Here is a 22,390-nt window from a genome sequence, read left to right as displayed (position 1 = left end):
CCATTATAGAATTAGAGATGAAAAGGATCTGAGAGGTCATCAAAGTCATCCCTTCACTTTATAGATGAGGAAACTGAGACCCTCAAGAGGGGAAGTGACTTATCCAAGGTCACACAGGCAGTCACCAGTCCTGACCATAGCACTGGGCTTGGAATTAGGAAGAACTGACCTCAGACATTGACAGTGGACAAGTCACTTAACCTCTCTCTGTCTCAGTTTCCTCAACTATAAAATGGAGATAATATTAGCACCTACCTCCCAGTGTTGTTATGAAGATCAAATGAGATATTTATAATGCGCTTAGCACAGCATCTGACTTATTGGTTGTTGTTTGTTGCTGAGTTGTTTTCAATTGTGTCAGATTCTTCATGAGTCTATTTGGAGTTTTCTTGGCAAAGATGCTGGAGTGCTTTGCCATGTCTGTCTCCAGCTCATTTTCCAGATGACAAAACTGAGGCAAACAGGGCAAAGTGACTTGCCCAGGGTCACACAGCTAGTAAGTGTCTGAAGCTGGATTTGAACTCAGAAGAGGAGTCTTCCTGACTCCAGGCCCAGTGTCTATCTGCTGTACTGTCTGGCACATATGTAGGTGCTTAATAAATGTTTCCTTCCTTCCTTCCTTCCTTCCTTCCTTCCTTCCTTCCTTCCTTCCTTCCTTCCTTCCTTCCTTCCTTCCTTCCTTCCTTCCTTCCCTCTAGGGAAGATAGAAAAACGAGTGACATAATCCTTGACCTCAGAGAGCTCTCAATCTAGCATGCCAGAGTAGATGTGTGAATTCAGGGAAAGAAGGAAACATAGTGTATATAGCAGAAAGCATGTTAGAATAACAGTGAGAAGACCTGGGTTCCAGCCTTAACTCAACAATTTACTAGGTCTGTAACCTTGAGTCACTTTGCCTTTTATGCAATCAGTTTCTACATTTGCAAAATAGGGCTAAATCTTTTCTTCTGGATTTCCCAAACAAGGTTGTTGTAAAGAACAAAAGAGGTAATGCTACTTGTCAGGGCTATGAAACCTAAATAATTTGTTTTTCTTTTCAAGTCTTCAGCTCTCATTAGAGTTCTTCTCTTTCCCCCCTACCCCATCCTAGCCCCCTTCAATGCTCTATTCTGACCTCAATTTTAAACCACTCTTTTCAGAAGCAAGCTAACTGAAAGTGAAACACAGTGTAGGACAAATAGAGGACCCATTTTGGTCATTTTGGCACAGACTGCAAGTGAGACCCCAATCTGACTATTGAATCGAGGAAAGAGCGTTTATGGAAGTTTTGAATAAAGGCCAACATTTTGGAATGGATTTATATGAGCTAGTTCTGATTCCAGAGAAAACTCTAAAGGCTTCCAAATAACAAGCAGTTTGAAGGTTCTCATCCGGCGGGGCCACTGCATTGCCGTCAGCCCAGTTGATACATCTCAAACATACTACAAGAGAGCCCTAAGATCCCTTTCATTATAATGGAATAGGGGGCTCCAAAATCACACACACATTTCATCAGCTTCTATAACAGCTTGACTGCCCCTCAAATGCTGATTTTGCTTGGTGGGTAGGTTTTGTACATTATCAAATGTTTCTGCAATTGCATATGACCCGAAGGAGCAGTTGGAAATTATTAAGTGTTGAAATAATGGTATCTGTTGCAATTTTTATACCTCATCCTGTGCTGGATCTTATCTCCATAATTTACACAAAATAGATATATGCCTCTGACCACTCCCCCCAAAAAATTCTACTCACCAGTATTTCTGTCAACATCTCACTATCTTTACCCTCAGACCCTACCCTATCACTGTGGAGGACATTTTCATCTTCCCAGCTACTCAGTCTCACAGTCTATGCATCATCCTCAATCCCTCTCTCATTCACCCCACATGTCCAATCTGCTGCCAAGCCTTGTCATTTCTAATTTCATGAAATCTCTCACATCCATCTTCTCCTCTCTACTCACACAGCCACCACCCTAGTACAAGCCTCATCACCTCTTTCTTAGACATTGCAATACCTTTCTAATTGATCTCACTCCTGGAAGTCTTTGCCAACTCTAATGTATCTTCCACTCAACTGACAAAGTGATATTTTGAACATCTAAATCTGACAATATCACTCACCTAATTCAATAAATTCCAGTGACTCTTTGTTACCTCTAGAGTCCTCCATTTGGCATTTAAGCCTCTGCACAATCCGCCCCTTCTTACTTTTTCAATCTTCTTACACTTTACTCTGTTTCATGTACGCAATGATCCAGAAACACCATTCCTCTTGCTGTTTAATATTAAACTCCTTTTCCCAACGCCATGCTTTTACATCAGCTGAACCCCACTTTTTTCTCTGCCCCTCCCTGCTATTGGAGGAGAGACTAGCTAATGGATGGAGAAGCTGGAGAAATTAGTATTTGTACTGAGGCTGTGTACTTTGGTGGCTAAAGTCCTGAAGTTACTCAGATGATCCAAGAGGGAGAGAGAGTCCTGGTTTTCATTTACTAGCTGGGCTCCTTTGGGCAAGTCACAGGGTTATAGGATCACAGATTTGGGCCTAACAATTTGGAACTATGCCCAAAGGGTTATAAAACCATCCATATCCTTTGACCAAGCAATATCACTCTTAAGGTCTATATCCCAAAGAGATTAAAAAAAAAAAAGGACCTATGCATACAAAAATATGTATAAGAACTCTTTTAGTGGTGGCTAAGAATTGGAAATTGAGGGGATGTCCATCAATTGGGGAATGGCTAACACATGGTTGCAATGGAGTACCATTGTGCTATTAAAACATTGATAAGCAGGATGCTCTCAGAAAAACCTGGAAAGACTTACATGAACTGATACAAAGTGAAGTGATCAGAACCAGGAGAACATTGTACAGAGTAACAGCAACATTGTATCATAGTCAACTGAGAATAACTTAGCCCTTCTCAGCAATGCAATGAACCAAGACAGTTTTGAAGAATTTATGATGAAGAATGCTCTCCACCTCCAGAGAAAGAACTGATGGGGACTGAGGGCAGAGCAAAGCAGACTTTTTCTGTATTTTCCTTGGGGTTTTTGTCTTTGTTTTCTTTCACAACATGAATAATGTGTAAATATTTTTGCATAATGACTACTTGCCTTCTTAATGAGGAGGAGGCGAGGAGAGAATTTAGAACTCAAAACATTTTTAAAATGAATGTTAAAAACTATTTTTACATGTAATTGGGGGAAGGGGAAATAAAATATTAATTTTTTTGAAGGCTGAAAACATGTGCAATGCATGAAACTGCGGACCTCCCTCCCACTTCCAGAAAGGGGTAGGTTGGAAATTTCTTCTAATTTCTCTTCATTGGAGTCTTACTTGATGAGAGGGAGGGCCAGGAAGGAAGAACTCCACTCCCTTGCAGACATCTATCTTGGAAGCTCAAAGCCTCTCTTTAATGAAAGCACCACCTATTTTGAGATACCTATTTCTTTGACACAATTGTTGTTTGTCCTTCCTTTTCAAAGAGGACCATGACTTCAGGGAGGGAGGTGATGCCATGACATGTAAGTGAATTGGATTTAAGTGAGGGAGGGCTGTGCAGTCACCTGTCCCACTTTCTCTTATAGATCAGGATGACTGGAGATTGCCCTAGAGGCCATGGGAGACCTTGGCCTTTTTAAGCTCAGGTTTTTCCCAGGTCTCAGTTTGACTGAGGCAATGTCCATTCAGTAATTAAGTCTAGATAAGAAATGAGGCAGAGTATGGCCTCTTTTACCTAGTCAAAAAAAAAATCTGGGAGGAAGACCCTCAGGCTTTCTGGCCAAAATAGAAACTATTGCTATTTACTGAGCCATCAGAACCCAAATAATGACCAAGTGGGGCTTGGCGAGGGACCTATTGTTGGTCAATCAGTGAGAGTCACAATGATTTAGGTTTAAAGTATGATTCTTAAAAGAAATTTAGTCTGTAAACCTCAAGATACCTTGCAAGGTTTCAGCAATCAGAATTTATATTCCTTTGGGCAAAGTACCCGCAGGTAAGGGTATGATTCCCTATGTGAACAGAGGGACAGGAGGGAAGGAGAGAAGAGAGAGGAAACAAGGAAGGAAGGAAAGAAGGAAGGAAGGAGCGAGCTGTGTTGCCCAACTGGAATTGGTCAGTTGGGTCCCCAGTAGGGCAACTACTGCTACTCACCCAAAGTTGTTGGTCGTTTATTCTTGAAGAGGACCTTGACTTTGGGAAGGTAATGCGAATTACCTTGTAATTTGCAAGTGAATTGGATTTAAGTGAGGCTGGGCTATTAGCTGGTAAGCTTAGAATGGAAGACTAGTATGTGGGAGGGCCCAAGAAAGACCCCTGCAGATGCTTGTCCTTGAGAGAAATCTAAAAGGAAGCCTGGGCTTCTCAAAGGTAGTAGTAAGAAAGGAGAGCATTCCAGGCATGAGAGACAACAGTCAATCAATCAATCAACATTTATTAAGCACCTACTATGTGTCAGGAACTGTGCTAAGCTCTGGGGATACAAAGAGGCAAAAGACAGACCCTGCCCTCCTCTCTCCATCCTGAATTCTAAATTCTTCTATATTTTGTTTTGAGTATGGTGAATCTCTTCTATTTTTATTCAGGGCACATATGATTGCAGACGCAGCAGTCTTTCTGGGCTCTGTCATTCTGCTATTGCTCAAGAGATTTTTTTTTGGGGGGGTGGCATTTGTCTACAAGCCTGACAGCTCTTTAGGAGGAAAGAGATGATTAGCTTCACACAGTCACTCCCTGCCTAGTCTTGGTCCCTCTCATGCTTCTCTGAACCCTCAACTCCTGCTTCATTAGTGAGACGATCAGACTTGTGATATAATTGAAAAGGGAAAGGGATGGATCAAGATGGAGAGTGAGCCCATCAGAGTTCTGGATAGGGAGAGAGGGGAAGAGAGAAGAGGAGAAGAGAGGATAGGCTAGGACAGGGCAAGAAAGAAGTAAGGAGTGGAGAAAAGAAGAGAAAAAAGAACCAGGGTGCATCTCCAGGGGAGAGCCTCTCTCACTTCATTATTAGTACCTAGAACAAGGGTTCTTAATCTGGGGTTCTTAGATTTCAGAGGGGTTGTAAATGTATTTTAAAATATTTTTCTATTTCAATATACTTGTTTTCCTTTGTAATCTTATGTATTTTATTTCTTTAAAAACATTATTCTGAGAAGGGGGCCATAGGCTTCATTAGATTTCCAGAGGGGTCCATGACGTGAAGAAGGTTAAGAAACACTCACCCACAACAAACTCTTGGCTGCCCTGACCTGGTTTGGTTCTGGTAATAGCTCAGGCTTCTCTCAGGATTCATGGTTTCCAAAGTACTCTCTATTCAACAACCCTATGAGGTAGAATTATCATGCCCATTTTACAGATGAAGCATTTGAGGCTCAAAAAAGTCAAATGAATTACTTAAGGTCACATAGCTAGTTTGTGGCAGTGCCAGAATTCCAACCCAGGTCCTCTGACCTCTGCATCTTAGATTCTCTTCCTTCAAGACTCAGCTCAAATCCTCGGCAGGTGACCAAACTGATCATTAATTTATGAAATTATGAAGTGAATTGATAATTAGTTTATGAAATTATGCAATGGGGGGCAGGCGTACTTGGTTCTTTGGGAACTTGATTGGCCATGGGGAATGGGGTGACAATTACACTTTAATAAGGCACAGAGACAGGTGGGGAGAGATACAAAAGCAGACAACGTGGGGACAGGGGATGGGATGGTGAAGGAAGGCAGGAAACATGGGGAAAAGGGTGAGGAGGTAGAAAGGCAGAAAATATCACTTATGAAACCATGGATTAGAGGTGGGAGCACTAGGCAGCATGGACCAAATGGAGATGGAGGGCAGGGGCAGGAACTTGTGGTCTCATTTTTATTCTTTTTTTTTTTGGTAGGCAATGGTGTTAAGTGACTTGCCCAGGGTCACATAGCTAGTAAGTGTGATGTGTCTGAGGCTGGATTAGAACTCATGTCCTCCTGAATCCAGGGCCAGTGCTCTATCCACTGCTCCACCTCGCTGCCCCATTTTTATAGGGTTCATTGGGAAAATAGACCAACTCCTATCTGTGCCACCTTCAGGTTGGTTAATTAACATATCCAAATCATCTCAAAGTTATGTGTAAAACTACAAAGTCATCATCTCAAAGTTATCATCATCTTTTTGATGTTCTGTTGGTCTAGAGCTGGGAAGGTATGGATTTTGTCGGGAATTTGTCTGAAACCAGTATCTAGCTGGTTTCCCCTGATTCAGCATGTATTAGCAGGATGTGAATTTTACTTAACATATGATGCAGTTTGTAAATTGTGCTCCTTTGATCTTTGGGACAATTTGTACATGACTTCCATGTTCCCCTTTGCAATCTTGTTGTTGTTGGTATTCCTCACTAAAGTTTATTATATTGACTGGGGGTGGGTGGGTACAGGGAGCAGAGAAAGAGGCAATTTTATTTTATTTTATTTTTAGTCTTCAACATTTGCTTTTATAAGATTTTGAGTTCTAAATTCCACCCCACTTCCCAAGATAGCATGCAATCTGATATAGATATACATGTCTGATTATATTAAGCATATTTCCACATTAGTCATATTGTGAAAGAAAAAGTAGAACAAAAAGGAAAAACCATGAGAAAGAAAAAATAAAAAGAATAAAAGAAAGAGAAAATAGTATGCTTTGATCTGCATTCAGATTTCATAGTTCTTTCTCTGGATGTGGATAGTATTTTCCATCGTGAGTCTTTTGGAATTGTCTTAGAGCAAGATACAGTTTTAACACAGAGACCTTTCCAGGTTGTCTCACACCCAACTTCCTCCCAATGCTTTCCCTCTAAGATAGCCTTCTACCTATTTTCCTCTGTTCTTATTCCACAGTAGAGGAAGGGGATGGAATGGGGCACTGGGTCCAGCCTTGCCATTTAACTCCAACACCATTTCCGGTTCCTTTCCTGGGGAAGTTCACTCAACTTGTCCTTTAATTTCAAATTTTCAGCTCAAGAAGCCTAAGTGTGACATAGATTGAAATACACACACACACACACACACACACACACACACACACAAATTTGGTGGATTTCTAATCCCTGCTCCTTTGGGTAGGCATCCTTATGATGTGGAAAGAGCATTGAACTTGAAGTAAGGGCACCAGTGTTCAAAAGCTGAGCTCTGCCACCAGACACAGCTGACCTTATCCTCTTTGGACCTAGGTAAACAAGCATGGTGTGACGGGATGGCCTCTAATGTCCCCTCTAACTCTAGATCTAGAATCCTATGAGCATCTGGAAACACACTAACTCCAGGAAATATAACCTTTAGTATCAGTCAATGATTTTTTGAAGTAACAGCTTTCCTGTGGGATGGTGGGTTCTTGAAGAGTCAGCAAGGTCAAGCAAGTGTCAAAAACCCATGATCTGGAGTCAGAGCAAGTGCAGTTCATCGTGGTTCTGCTAATTACCAGCTTTGTGACCTTGGGCATATCTGCTTCCCTTCTCAGGGCTTCAGTTTTCTCACTTGTAAAATGAGGAATTTGGAGAAGATATCTCTAGGGTCCTGTCTACCTTTAAATGCTATGACCTTTTTCATGTTGGTGGTCAGTAGACACCATTTCAAAAGGACAATTCTGTTTTTGTCTTAGAATAAGCCTAGGCAGAGAAACTGCAGTCCTAGGTTTAACACTAGAGTTGCAGCATTCTGAGTAAGGAAAACACCAATGGGAAGGAAAAAAAATTCTGTTCTTCATGCTCCCCATGAATGAGCCCAAAGGCTTGAAGACTTTTTGAGACTCAGCTGTTTTACATAAATATTTATAGTCTGTGACTATTTATAGCTAAATAAATGAAGACCTTTTTTTAAACTACTCCCTCTTATTCTTCATGAAATTTCTTTGTTTGCTAATTTATTCCCTTTTGCTTTGCCTATTTTATATTCATGGTTAGTGTACCCTATCCTGGTTTTGCTTTTTTTTCATTTTGCATCATTTTCAGATTTCTTGATAGTCTTCATGTTTGTTGATCCTAATTTATGGAAACATTGGACAATTTTATAAGCAACCACTTGTCAACAAACCAGATCAGGGTAAGGTGTATCCTGTCAGGTCTTTGGCCTTGGCCTCAATTTTTTTTTTTCACTGGTAGGGATCCTTTATCTACTTTGTGGGCTTGCCTTTAATCCACAGAGCCAAATTAAATGGTCTCTCTCAGAATGGGGCCAGGAGTTTGGTTCTGGGTATAAGCACTGACATCAGTGGGGATCAATGAATGAAATCTTCCATATTCTTGGTCACTGTAACCATCATTTGAATGGGACCGTCACCAAATAGCATGGTGCCATCCTACAAATATTAGGATAAATGCAAGAAACCACTGAGGATCCTGTGAACCTGGTTGTTCTGAGGCAAAGGGAGGCAAATTGGCCAGACCTGGTCATTCTTGATGGAAAGAACATCACTGACTCTGTCACTGACATTACTGTGACTTTTAAGGTACTCAGCTCTTCAACCAGTGTCAGGAAAGCTATAAAGTATACAGTAACTCAGTGATTGTGAGGGCTCTGGGAGGCTGAGATCTGGCAGCAACTCTGTTGTCCAAACTAAAAATCAGCCAGCAGTATGGAATTCTCATGAGAAAATTAATGGTTCAGGATGCAATCAAGTATGTACACATAAGGACATCACCTGTGTAAGGCAATACACAGAATAAATACAAATGAAGGTGGATAAATCTCTTTACTCTTTTAGCAAGGCATAACTGTTTTGTCCTATTACATTTTTTGCCAAGGAGCTGTGGCTTCCTTAGTGCAGACAATTCTTGGTGTGGGAACTCCCTGTACCAACTGAGGGTCAACCTGTTTAGGAATAAGTAACTCCTGGAAAATTGTTTGACAGATTAAGTGATTTACCTAAGCTTACGCAGCTAGCATATATATCCAAAGGATTTGACCTCCATCTTCCTAAAGCTGAGCCTCTCTCAATCCACAATATCACACTTCTAGTCATTACTCCCATTATATCCATCACATTAATGAACCATAATTTATTTAACCATTCCATTATTATTGGACACTTAATTTGCTTCCAGTTTTTAAAATTACAGATAAATATTTTTAAATTTAAATAAATAAATATACAAATCAGGGCCATGATTATGTTTGCAACTTTGACTTCATACTGCTTTACAAAAAAAAAATCTGCTAATTTGCAATTCTATTAGCAATGAATGAATATTGTTTCTCCACAACCCCACCAACCTTGAATGTTATTGCTTTTAATTTTTTTTGCCATTTTGATAGGTAAGAGGTATTGTCTTAAAGTTGTTTTACTTTTTATCTCTTGTTTATTAGTTAGACTGAGCATTTTGAAGTAATTATTAATGATTTGATTTTCCTCTTTTAAAAATGATCTCTTAATATCTTTTGACCTTTTATCCATTGTAGACTGAAAGTTACCTTTTTTAATTATTAGTGGTTTCAGTTGATTTTTACGTTTACCTTTTTATCTATCACATTTACCATGCATATTTTCTTACTCTGTTTTGCTCTTGATTTCATTGCTTTTTTAGAGAATGGAATTTATTTTGATGTAGCTAAGAACATGTCTTGTCTTTAATGATTTCTTCTTTTTATTTAGTAGGAAAAGTCCTCTCCCCTCCATAACTGAGGTAAATTCCTTATTCCATTTTCTTCCATCTTATTTGTAGTACATTGTTGATGTTTGAGTCTATCCTCTGGCAGAAATTGACCGAGTTTCATTTTTGCCTTTCTTTGTATTCTCAGTACTTAGCCAAGTGCCTGTCCTAAATAAAGTGCTTAGTAAAAGCTTGTTGACTGGCCTCCCGACTGAGGTATGTGATTTAAGCACTGTGTCTATATCAGTTTCCTGTCAAATTGCTAACTGATTTTCTCAGTATCTTTATTAAATAATGAATTCTTTCATCAATTTTTATTTACTGTAGGTTTGTCAAACACTCATCTTATATATCTGGTATTGCAATTCTGCTTCAGCTTTTTTTTTCAGGATACCCCTTGATATTCTTGCCAATTTGTTTTTCCACATAAATTTCATTATGATTTGATCCAATTCTGTGAAAGAACCTTTGTCTTGGTGTTTTGATTAGTATTAAATTAGATACATAAATTAATTTGGGAGAGCATTGTCATCTTTATACAGATATTAATACATTAATATTTTCTGTTGGAAACTTAAGTTCAGCACCTAACACAATTTTTAAGAATAGGAATGATTTTTATCTTCTTTAAAAAGAATTTTAATACATTTTATAGATGCCTTTTGTTTTCTATTTCATCACAGTTTTCCTTAGTACCTTCCTTTCTTCCCCTCCAAGAGAATAATTCCATGAATAAATAGTATTTTTTGAAGACAAAAACAAGAGGAAAAAATAATAAAAACTGACCAATATATCAAAAAAGTCTGAAAATATGTATAATATGCACTTGTGGACCTCCCACCTCTATAAAGAGGTGGAGTTGCGGTGCCTTCTCATCATTCTCTCTCTCTTTCTCCCTCTCTCTCTCTTTCTCTCTCAGCTTATTCTTTGCAACATTCACTAATTTGAAAAAATTATTTTGATTTTCAGTTCCAAATTCTTTCTCCCTCCACTCCCTTCCCCATCCATGGAGAAGGCATCATCCTTAAGACATCATACAAAACATATTTCTCCACTAGTCATATTCCAAACCAAGAGTCCTAACTCTGATGTTTTACCTCCTGCAGATCTCCCAAAGAAAGGGTCCTGGCAGCAGCTCGAAGTCTTCCTACCTGCTCATTCTTTCCCCAGAGAAGCCTGAGCTTCAGTGAGGATGGCATCGGTCAAGACAGCAAATAGCTTGAGGCTAGTACTGGGAATCACAAGCCCTATGAACACCTCTCCCCACCCCCACACACACCTGGGCCTGATTTCTGGCCCCAGCCTGATCGGGACAGGGCTCTGGGCCAACCAGCAACCAGTTCCTCAGCCTCCCCAGCCATCCCGCCTTCCTGCTAGCCTTTGCCACATATGAGGGGTTAGATGACTTTTCAGGGTCACAAAAGGGAATCCTTAAAGCATCCTTAAACACTCTAATTCTGGTCCTCTTCCCCCCTTCCCCCTTTTTTTTTTCAGCTTCCAACAGGTTGAACTCCCACTCTGGCACATCATACTGATCGAAGTGATTTCCCTCCTTCTTCAGGCCATTCTCCTCTTAATCCTATACATTTTACTCCACAGGCAAATAGGTAATTTTCAACAAAAGCAACCTGTGTAACCCTGTGCCTAGGGCAGAACTTAGATACTTGGTATCCATCTATCCCAACCTTGATTTGAACACTGGCTAAATCGGGAACAGAGTCCCCTAGTGTGCCAAGTCTTAGGCACCATATACATTGACCACGCTCTCCAAAGGGCCCCTCAGAAAAAAGAACTTCCACCATGGCAGGGCCCTGACACAATTTCCCCTGTTCCCACACATTAGAAGTGAATTCTGTTAGAGGGGTGGGGTTGCACAGAAACCAGCCTAAACAGAGATTTAGCTCATAACTTATCTTCCAAAGAGTGCTGTGGAGGCAGTTATACCTCACATCTCTGCAAGACATTAAGGTGAGGCTCAGGGATGGTTATGGTAAGAGGAGATCATGCGAAGACACCCCAGTGGGGAGGAAATGACCTGGGTGTACCTTTTTTTTTTTAGGAAATTTAGGTTAAGTGACTTGTTCAGGGTCACACAGCTAGTAAGTGTCAAGTGTTTGGTCTGAGGCTGGATTTGAACTCAGGTACTCCTGATTTCAGGGCTGGTGCTCTATCCACTGCACCACCTAGTTGACCCCAAGGAAATGACCTGGCACAAAGCCCTGTTTGCCCTGTACTAATTCCAGCTCTCCCTTATAGTTAGGAAGCTCTCTCTAAATGCTTTCTCTCCTTACCTTGACTATAGTCTCCATCCAAAATAGTGCCACTCCATGTCTTTCTACCATTCAGACTCTCTGCTTGGGGACAAATAATCAAAAGGGATCATAACAGTACCTACAAAAAGCAGAAATGTTAAAAGTATTCCTTTACTGACCACAACACAATAAAAATTATATTCAGTAAGGGGAATATGAAAAGAGGATTCGTATTTAAATGCCAACCAAACAATATGTCTAAAGAATGTGTGGGTCAAACAACTAATCTAATAGGTAGTTTTATCAGAGAAAATGATTAACTACAAGGCATACCAAAACTTGTGAGGCACAGCCTTAGCAGTCCTTAGGGAAAAACATATCTCTGAGCACTTTCCATCAATAAAAGAGATCAACGAATTGGGCCTGAAACTAAAAAACAAAACAGGCTTAGATTCTTAAAATCTAGCCACTGCTCAGATTCTTATAATCTAGTCAATAGCTGGGGGGCAGCTACGTGGTACAGTGGATAGAGCACTGGCCCTGAAGTCAGGAGGACCTGAGTTCAAATCTGACCTCAGAACAAACACTTGACACTAGCTGTGTGACCCTGGGCAAGTCACTTAACCCCAATTGCCTATAAAATAAAAAAATAAAAACAAAACAAAACAAAACAAAAACTAGAAAAGCAACAAAGCAAAATATCTCAAATAAACCCACACACTCACAATTCTGAAAATCTTGAAGAGATAAACAAATTGAAAACCAATATAAAAATCTATTTTGGTTACAAATAATAAGACCAATAAAACAGACAACCCAGTAATTAATTTGATCTAAAAAAAAAGGAAGGGCAGCTAGGTGATGCAGTGAACAGAGGACTAGGCCTAGAGTCAGGAGGATCTGAGTTCAAACCAGGGTTCAGACACTTATTAGCTGTGTGACCCTTTGCAAGTCACTTAACCCCTATTTGCTCAGTTTCTCATCTTTAAAATGGGGACATATTGGAGGAAGAAATGGTAAACCACTCCAGCATCTTTGCCAAGAAAACCCTACTTACTACATTCACAGAGTCACAAAGAGTTGGACATGACTGAACAACAACAAAAAAAGAAAGGAAAAAATACACAAATAAAAATGAAAGAAAAAAAGAAGAAATGATAAAAGATGAAATAAAGGAGACCATTAGAAATTATTTTGCCCAGTTGTATGCTAGTACAATTCAAAACTTAAAAGAAATAAATGAATACTTGCAAAAATGTAAAATACCTAAGTAAACAGAATACGATATAGAGACAAAATAAAACCCGACCTCAGAAAAAGAAAAATGTGAAGCCCAATAAACTCCCAAAGAAAATAGGGCCTATGAGGAAAGGATGAAGGAACTGCCTTTGTTTAGCCTGCTGTTTTTCTCATCTCCTTACTGGACTAAATGTTAGCTGAGAAATGGACTTGAGTTGAACAAGAGAGTATCTGTGTCCACTGTAAATAACACAGGCACCTAATGGGCTACAGGAGAGCGTAGAAACACCAATAGAATAAATCTGCTTAACTGGTTTAGATATCTAGTCTCTTGAAGGTAGGGGGTGAAATGATACGACTCTTGAGAACCCCTCTAAATGGTTATAGTTTTCTAATGCTCTAATGAAAGCATTTGAGCAGATATCGGATAGAAACAGGAAAAGTCTAAGGTTAGATCTTAATCACCAAACGTTCCCTCTTTAGCCAACTACCATGGCCAAATGGTGAAAGCTGCCAGCATCCAGGCCCAGACCCAGGCACCAAAGAAGCCAGAAGGCAATTATGATCTACCTGCCTTGAAAAAGACAGGGTCTACGAGGAATGCGCCAGGTCCTGCCCTGTCTTACAGGGGTGAGTCATCTTACCTTGCTTTGAGATCATTAGAGGTGCTGCTGCTCCCCCTGGAGACCTTGGAAGGGTAGCCCCTTGTTTATCCTCCCCAAATCACACCTTGTCCAACTCAGAAGAGTTCTCAGTGATTCTTTACGCTTTCTCAGACGCTAAGTCCTTCCTTGATTTCATTTGTCATCTTGCGTTATGTGTTACAGTAGTGTGCCAGTGTCTCCTTTCTTTTCTTCCTTCCTTCCTTCCTTCCTTCCTTCCTTCCTTCCTTCCTTCCTTCCTTCCTTCCTTCCTTCCTTTCTTTCTTTCTTTCTTTCTTTCTTTCTTTCTCTTTCTTTCTTTCTTTCTTTCTTTTTCTCTTTCTTTTTTCTTCCTTTCTATCTTTCTTTTCCTTCATTCCTACTTTCCTTCTTTCTTTTCTCTTCCTTCCTTCTTTCCCCTTCCTTTTCCCCTCCCTTCCTTCCTTTCTCTTTCTTTCTCTCTCTCTTCATTCCTCCCTTCCTTCCTCCTTTCTTTACTCATTCTTCCTTCCTTCCTTCTTTCTTTTATATACTTTGTTTTTCTCCCAAAAAAGTATATGACACAAAAAACTCCAATCCAAGCTCACAATCAAAGCAACTCTCCCCTCCTCTCCTCTCTATACTTACAGTACTATCCTAAAGTACTATCCTTCTATCTTCTCCAACACACAGCCTCCCACTATTGTCCTCCCTACTCTAGTCTTCAATTTGTCCCTATCTACTGCTTCCTTCTCTGCAGCCTACCAAAATGTCTGTCTCCTATATTCTTTTTAAAAAACATTTGATTTTTACCAATTACACGTAAAAATAATTTAAAGTTCATTTAAAAAAAATTAAGTTCCAAATTCTCTCTCCTTCCTTCCCTTCCCCCCTCACTAAGAAGGCAAGCAGTTTGATAGAGGTGCAGTCACACAAACATATTTTCACATTAATCACGTTGTGAGAGAAAAAAAACACAGATCCAAAAACAAAAACAAAAACAAAACAACAAACCAAGAAAAATAAAGAAAGTTTTTTTAAAAGTATGCTTCAATCTGCACTCAGACTTCATCAGTTCTTTCTCTGTGGATGGATAGCATTTTTCATCATAAGTCTTTCAGAGTTGTCTTAGATCATTGTATTGCTAAGAATAGCTAAGTCTATCATAGTTGGAAAAGATGGAGAGATCTGGGCTAGAAGACCAGGCGATTAGGTGGGCTCAGAGCTGGCTGAGTGGTAGGATTCAAAGAAGAGTCCTTGCTTGGTTCTATGACCAAGAGACCTCTTGGCAAGAGGTCTCTCCAATGGAGTGTTCCAGGAAACAGCGCTTGATTCTTTGGTCTTCCACGTTTTTGATAAAGGACACAGACACAAAACTGAGAAGGATACCTATCACCCTGGGTGACAAGTCAGGATCTGAAAAAGGTCTTTATAGGTTAGAACACAGGGCAGAATTGAACGTGATGAAATTCACTCTAAAATTCTGCTGCTCTTTGGTTCAGTCTCTTGACTCCCAGGTCCTTTCCATTAGGCCAGGATGCCATCTACTATTTTTATTGCTCTAGGACCAGTAAATCTGGTGGCCTGACAGGGAAATTCAGGAACCATTTGCATATCGATTGCCTCTACAAATGAATGACCCACCCTGTGTTTGCTCACTAAACACTCATTCAGCTGTCAGCTCCCTAGGTGATGATAAGTAAGCTGGACACTTAAGTGTTATCTTTTCAGTTTCCTGGTAAGAGAAATCTGCTTATCAAAATTATTTGACACTGAGCTGATTCTTAAATCTACTTGCTGGTTCTTGAGGCTTTGCTTTGGGTAGACAAGGGAAAGAATGGTCCCCGCACAGATGGGATAAGAGGATTCCTCTGAGAGACATTTTAGTCAGGGGGATTATAGGTCCAGAGGTATAAGGGAACTCAGAGGCCATTGAGTCCAACAGCCTCATTTTACTGATGAAGAAACTGAGATCCAGGAGAAGGTTAGTGACTTGCCCAATGTCATCCAGGATAGTAATCATAGGAGATGAGAACTCTCATTCTCTCTCTCTGTCTTTCTGTCTGTCTCTGTCTCTCTCTGTCTCTCTGTCTCTGTCTCTGTCTCTCTCTCCTCATCTCTATCTCCAAGTCTCTCTGATTTCCTTCAAGTGTTAGCTAAAGTCTTACCTTCTACAAGAAGCCTTTCCTAGTCCTCCCTAATCTTACTGTGTTCTCTCTAATATTATCTCCAACTTACCCTGTATATATCTTGTTCATACATATCTGTTTGCCTGTTGTCTTCCTGCTTAGACTGTGAGCTCCTTGAGAGCAGCGACTTTTCTTTGCCTTTCTTTGAATCCGAAGAGCTCAGCACGCAGTTGGCACTTAATAAATGCTTGTTGACAGGCCCTTGGACCCTAGAGCCAGAGCTCTTCACATGTTGTCTCCTCCAGCTTTCCAAAGCCAAGGAACACCTGAATGTTTGTCAGTAATCTCCAGGAACAGGGCAAAATAGAACTAATTCATGTTTGGATATCTCTTAAGACTTTTAAAACAATTTCCTTATATACTCTTGTGAAGTGGAAACATGAGAGACTGAGGTAAGCAACTGGAGGCTGGAGATGAGAAGTGATTTACCCAAGATCACAGAGTGAGTCAGTGTCCAACTAGACTAAACCCTAGGTCTCGTATCTCTTAATCTAATGCTCTTTCTATCAAGCCAGGCTGCCTCCTTACAAGGCTGTTTTCCTCACAGTCTGCTTCCTGGTTTAAGGCCCTTTGTACTGCATTCCTGAACCTTCTGCCTGATCCTCTTCTCCTGCCACATTGATATTCTTGGAAAAGAAGCAATGTGTTAGATTGAAACGAAGAGCAAACTCAAAGTCAGAAAACTTGTTTGGAGTCCATCATAACATATATTGTGACCTTGGGCAAATCATTTCACTTTTTGAAGCCTTGATTTTTCTGTCTGTGAAATGGGGTTAATCATAGTTGCCCTGCCAATTTTTCAGTTTTGCAAATAAAGTCTTCTGTATTGAGGAGGTCTAGAGGTGAGGGGTCCTGGAATCCCAAAATCATGATACGTGGGTCCTGCCTGAAAGAATTCAACCCAAGTCTTCTTTCAGCCAAAAACCAGGTTTATTGAAGATTCACCAATATTAGCCAGACTCTTAAGGAATCTGAGCATCTGTGAGCTATTGGCTAGATTGTGAAAATCTGAGCAGTGGCTAGATTATAAGAATCAGAGCCTCTTAATGGAGACAAGATGGACCTTATATACAGAAAGACTATGAGAGGGATCTAGGAGTGGCCAAGTATTCTATGAGGTAATAGAACTCCAGGAGTGGCCAAAGGAGAACAGAGCCTGGATAGGATTAAGGGTGGGAAGTGGCCCCGGGAGACATAGGGAGGTCTAGGCTAGGTTAAGGCTAACAGATTGGGCATAGGCACAATGAAAGGCCAGTTGATGGGATTATAGCCTCAGGGGAACTCCAGAGATTTGGCCATGTGGGAAAATCCAGAGTTTTTCCTTTTGGGGGTCTAGATCCCATCCTCATCAGTATCAGGGGTGTGCTGGAGCAAGCTTGAGCTGATGGTTAAATTTTCAGTGTGAGCCTTTAAACTTCAGAAATCCCACTTGGAAAACAGGACTTATTTATCATTTTGTCCATTGTCTAGATTTAAGAAACTGATGGAGAAAATGTTAATATGCAGATTAAACTTAAAATCGTGTAGTGGGTACATTTCCCCCCCATTGTCAGTTGTCAAATATTTACCAGCATTCCCCTGTTTGTAAACCTTAAAAATGGGCAGCAAGATGGCACCATAGTGCCTAGAGCACTAGGCCTGGAGTCAGAAAGACCTGAGTTCAAATGTGACCTCAGACATTTACTAGCTGTGTGACCCTGGGCAAGTCACTTAACCCTTATTTCCTCCATTAAACAAACAAACAAACTAAAAACCCTTAAAGAGCCTACAGCGTGAGCTATTGCTATTATTATCATTATTATGATTATTTTTATGTCTACAGGATTCAATCAGCCATTTGACCCATTGCCCAAATGGTATAATTGGAACTTTTGGCTTTCTTAAGACAGAAGAGGATATCTGTGACCAGACCCTGAGAACCTGAGTTTGAATCCTTGTCCTACTATTTCTTATGTGACCCTGGGCCGATCATTTCCCCTCTATGCCTCAGTTTACCCCTCTCTTAATGTAGGGGATTGGACTAGATGGTCTCTAGTCCCAAATGGGATCCCAGTTTTGAATCCACTGCCCAACAATAACAATCTGTTGTTCTCTCCTTCTGTTCTTGTCTCTTTCTCTACTGTCATTCTGCCTCTTGCTCTCTCTGCCTCTGTGACCCTGTCTCTCTATCTCTTTCTCTAATTCACTCTCTGTCCTTCACTGTCATTGCTTCCAAGTCACCACCCTCCATTCCCTCCCACTTTGATCCTGTTTTTGCCTTTCATTGTATCACCAGCACTTGGGGTGTAGGAATTATTTCATCAATATGTGTTGATTGATTTTCCCGTGGAAGAAGAATGGTTTCTGGGGTCCTCTGTGAACTGAGGGGGTTCGCGCAGAAAACCTCTAAGCTCCTATCCAATTCTAATGTCCTTCTCTCCCCTAGATGATAGTGGCAGTGACAGTGATTCCTCCTCACATAGCTCAGAAAGATATCCTCCAGCTTCCAACAGAAATGTAAGTGGGTCTTCCAGGGGCCAAAGCAAGTAGTAGAGAAGTGAGCCCTAGGAGGGTGGGCAGAGTGGTCCAGGCTGAGGAGACCTGGCATGGGAAACAGATATCTTAGGATGAAATGACCAAGGAAGTAGGAGTAGGGAGCAGGAAAGAAAAGATAGTAAATCAGCCAATTTCCTGTTGAATGTGGGTGGTTTGAACAGAAAAAGGTAGGAGGCAAAGTGAGGTCTGAGTTGACTACTAAAATGAATGTGCTAATGAAGAGACCACAGTCCTGTTTTCTTGGGTATAGTCAGGCCTGTAATTCTGGTCTCACAAGGAGATGAGTCCCTGGGCTTCTCCCTTCCCACTCTGTGAACCACCATTACTGTCCACCCCTGCTCACATACCACTTAAATGAAACACAGTTATCCCTTCCACATTGCAACTTTCCCCATGGAGGGGGTATATCTCCAGTCAGCATAAGAAATTAAATGGGAGTTTTGGGGGAGTTTTGTGAAAGCCACAGACAACACGCAAAGACCAGCAGAAAACACAGAGCCTGTGACCAAATACGAAAGCCAAATTTTACAGTAAGGTGCTGTAAATATCCAATAAAAGAAAAAGAAAAGATTCATACTTCTTGTCTGGTATAAAGGGAGAGACAAAAAGTTTTATGTGGATTTGACAGATCGCCACAGTGTTGTGCCCTTAACACCCATGAAGTGGAACTGTGATGTGGGTGTCAGCATCTTTTTCACTGAATAATTATCCCATTGCCCCTACCCTAAATATACTAAGAGATAAAAATTTTGTGCTAAGGTCTACCCATTCACCCCATCCACAATGGGAGAAGGATTTTGGCTCCTGATTTTCTGCCTCCTTTCTGGTGTTCTTAGGCACTCAACGATATGAATTACAGCACCCTGGTCTTTCCAGCCCCTGCTTCCCGAACGACTTTGTCTCTTGAAGACTATGAGAACATAAAAGCAGCTGGTGATTATGTCAATGTGGACCCCAAGAATTGTACAAATAATGCCTGGAATTTCAGTAACTCCTTCTCCTCTGAGCCAGTGGAGTACACAGAAGTGGCTATGTGAATTCTGACAACCAAGCGGGGCTCCCTTCTCTATGAATTCTTAAGTTTGAGTTGGAAGGGGTTTCTTTCACTAATAAACACAAGGAAACCACTTAGGGCAAGAAGGATTCAGGTTAGAGGCCAGATAGAATTGTAAAGATGCTAAGACGTGGAACGTTTTATTAAAGGTGTTAGAATCCATTCCATTCAATTCAAGAAGCATTCATTAAGTGCCTATTATGTACAGAAAACCACACTGGGTACTGGGATTTCATGGTCCTTAGCAAGACTAAGCTCTATTGCAGAATGTATGTGCAGAGATAACTATGCTAGACAATAACACTGCTTGTTAAGAGAGGTCAGGCTGAAAAAAAAAAAGAGAGAGATAAACACATAGGAAAGAAACAAAAGAGGGCCACGGAGGCTTTTTTTTTAGTGCAAAAAAGAGAGCAGAAGGAAGGCCAGAAAGGAGAATAGACAAGTAGGATAGTTTTGAAAGTTGCAGGTTGAATTTATTGTATGCTGAAAAAAGAAAGTGAGCTCTGCAGAGTAGAGATTCATGGTTTTGTGTCCCTTCTTTTTCTATTCTAATATACATATACATGTGTATGTATGTATGTATGTGTATATCTATACATGTACACAAATATATATAATGAAAGTACCTGTTTTAATTTTTGTTTGCTAAGTTCAAAATAAAAATAAATATATAATACTTAGATGCTACATAAGAGCTTTTATCATATATTTTTAAAAGTTTTTCTCTACAGTACTAGGTGGAACAGTGTCTAGAGTGTTGCTCCTGGAGTCAGGAAGAACTAATGGCCTCAGATACTATCTATGTGATCCTGGGCAAGTAACTTAGCCTCTGTCTCCCTCAGTTTTCTCATCTGTAAAATGGGGGTAATAACAGCACCTACATCCCAGGGTTGCTGCGAGGATCAAATGAGATAATATCTGTAAAGTGCTTAGCACAGTGCCTGGCACATAGTAGGGGCTGGCTATATAAATGGTAGCTGCTATTATTATTTTTATTATTACTTATGCACTATAGGATTTTCAGCATAGGCATGTGTTGTGCTTTGTGAGAGGCTTCTTTTCCCTCCATCTATTGATATAGTTACTTGGCTTTGGATATTTTTGTTTTTAACACGATTGTGTTAATTGTTAAACCACCCTTGCATCTTTGAGATGGCTCCAACTAGATCACAGTGCATTGGGGCTTTTTTTTGGGGGGGGGAGGGAAGTTGCTATAATTTTTTGTGGGGATTTTACAAGTTTGTAATTTTTGTTTTAATATTCACTAATGATTTTAAAAAGAAGTCAATCAAGTTAGATATCTCACAAAATGTATGGTCCCTATATATGTCATAGAAGCTTGAGAATATCTGATACAAAATGATTTGCCAAATGTCCCTGATGAGTACAAGATAGGTGAATGAAGGGTGAGCCTTCTAGGGAGAATGGGCTAATGAGACTCTGGAATGGGCTGGCAAAGGACTTGAAAAGTCTTTCCTCTTGGCCTGCTTAACTTGGGTCCCGAGGCCACCATGAGCAACCAGCTTGCTCGAGAAGACTGTAACCAGTCCCATCCTCGGAGACCAAGCCCCAAGCCCCAAGAAAAGGGCCCTCTGTGGTTCCTGGTCGAGGCTTGGCTCGTGGGGGCCCTCATAGAAATGAAAGGATCAAGGATTCGACCAATGGAGACCCTTTCCAGAGCTCAGATTAAAATAGATCTATTCAACCAAGAGGAAGACAGCGAAAAGCCCAAAAAAGCGGAGGTGCAAGTTTTTGGAAGCAACCACTGTAGAATTAGGGCAAAAGAACTGGTTGAATGTATCATCAGATGGTATCCACCAGGCTCCCCTGACACTGCAGATAAAGCACAGAAGGCTGTTGTCCAGATGTCCATTCAGGAAAACAAGTAATAGGCAGCCCGGCTGGTTTTTGTAAATTTTATACAAATAAATTATGAGGTTTTTTTCTAAAAAAAAAAAAAGGACTTGAAACAATTGGCATAGTGGCTGGAAAGCTGACCTAAGTGAAGCAGTGAGATGCCTCAGGAAAACCCTGGAATTGGAGTCAGGAGAGATCTAGGTTTGCATCCCTGCATGGCTGGTAAAGCCATGTATCTGACCAGGGGCAAGTCTCAATTTCACTGAGCCTCAGTTTCCTTTTCCTTATAATGGGGACAAGATATATACAAAGTGCTTTGTAAATCCTAAAGCCCATTATAAATGTGAGCTTTTATTAACAATAATTAAATTCCTCTCCTAAAAGCTTGGTTTTTTCAAAATGTCTATAATGAGTATAATATTAGGAAGGATTGAAACTACTTTCCTGAGGATACAGAATTAATAAATAGCTGGAGCTATTAATCACCTATTAGCTAAAAATATTAACAATGAACAAATCATAGCATTCTATTAATTGGTAAATACTAATAATTTATTGATGAATAAATATTAATGTTTTTATTAATTAATGAACAAATCTAATCGATAAATTTCAATATTTTATAAATCAACTAACGTTAGTTAATTACTAATTTGTGAATAGCTAATAGTTTATTAATTAGGCATTAATAAAGATTAATAATGAATAAACATTGATTGTTGATTAATTAATAAATAGGGCTAGGACCCTAAATGGCAAATTAATAAATGGTTAGGCAGATGGTGCAGTGGCTAGAGTGCCTGGCTTGGAATCAGAAAGACCTAAATTCAGATTCTGCCCTAGACATTTTGCTGTGTGACCTTGGGTAAGTTACTTCACCTCAGCCTCAGTTTTCTCTATAAAACGATCCAATTGGGTATGCAGTGTGATAGATACACTGTGCTCTGAGAAATGAGAGCATATGTTAGGTACTAACAAAGAACTTTCCTCAAAATAACCCTTTAAGGTAGCTAGCACCTATTATGACTTCTGGATTATTATTGGCTGCGGAGGCGGC

At 40.2% G+C, this 22,390-nt stretch overlaps 1 protein-coding gene across 1 annotated transcript; it reads left to right on the top strand.

Moving 5' to 3' along the window:
- The first annotated feature begins 9,530 nt into the window (after positions 1–9,530).
- RHEX (regulator of hemoglobinization and erythroid cell expansion) lies at positions 9,531–20,099 on the top strand. The gene is made up of 7 exons (XM_021003183.2): positions 9,531–9,620; positions 9,736–9,803; positions 10,694–10,811; positions 11,082–11,194; positions 13,562–13,708; positions 18,313–18,383; positions 19,259–20,099. Exons 3-7 carry the CDS (start codon positions 10,780–10,782, stop codon positions 19,457–19,459), a joined length of 564 nt encoding a protein of 187 aa, XP_020858842.1. The 5' UTR covers positions 9,531–9,620; positions 9,736–9,803; positions 10,694–10,779; the 3' UTR covers positions 19,460–20,099.
- Positions 20,100–22,390: the final 2,291 nt, after the last annotated feature.

The sequence above is a fragment of the Phascolarctos cinereus genome, unplaced genomic scaffold (genome assembly GCF_003287225.1).
Source record: "Phascolarctos cinereus isolate Bilbo 61053 unplaced genomic scaffold, phaCin_HiC Scaffold_5;HRSCAF=322, whole genome shotgun sequence".
NCBI lineage: Eukaryota > Metazoa > Chordata > Mammalia > Diprotodontia > Phascolarctidae > Phascolarctos > Phascolarctos cinereus.
Note: the sequence above shows the minus strand (reverse complement) of the source record. Positions and strands in the feature narration are given on the sequence as shown.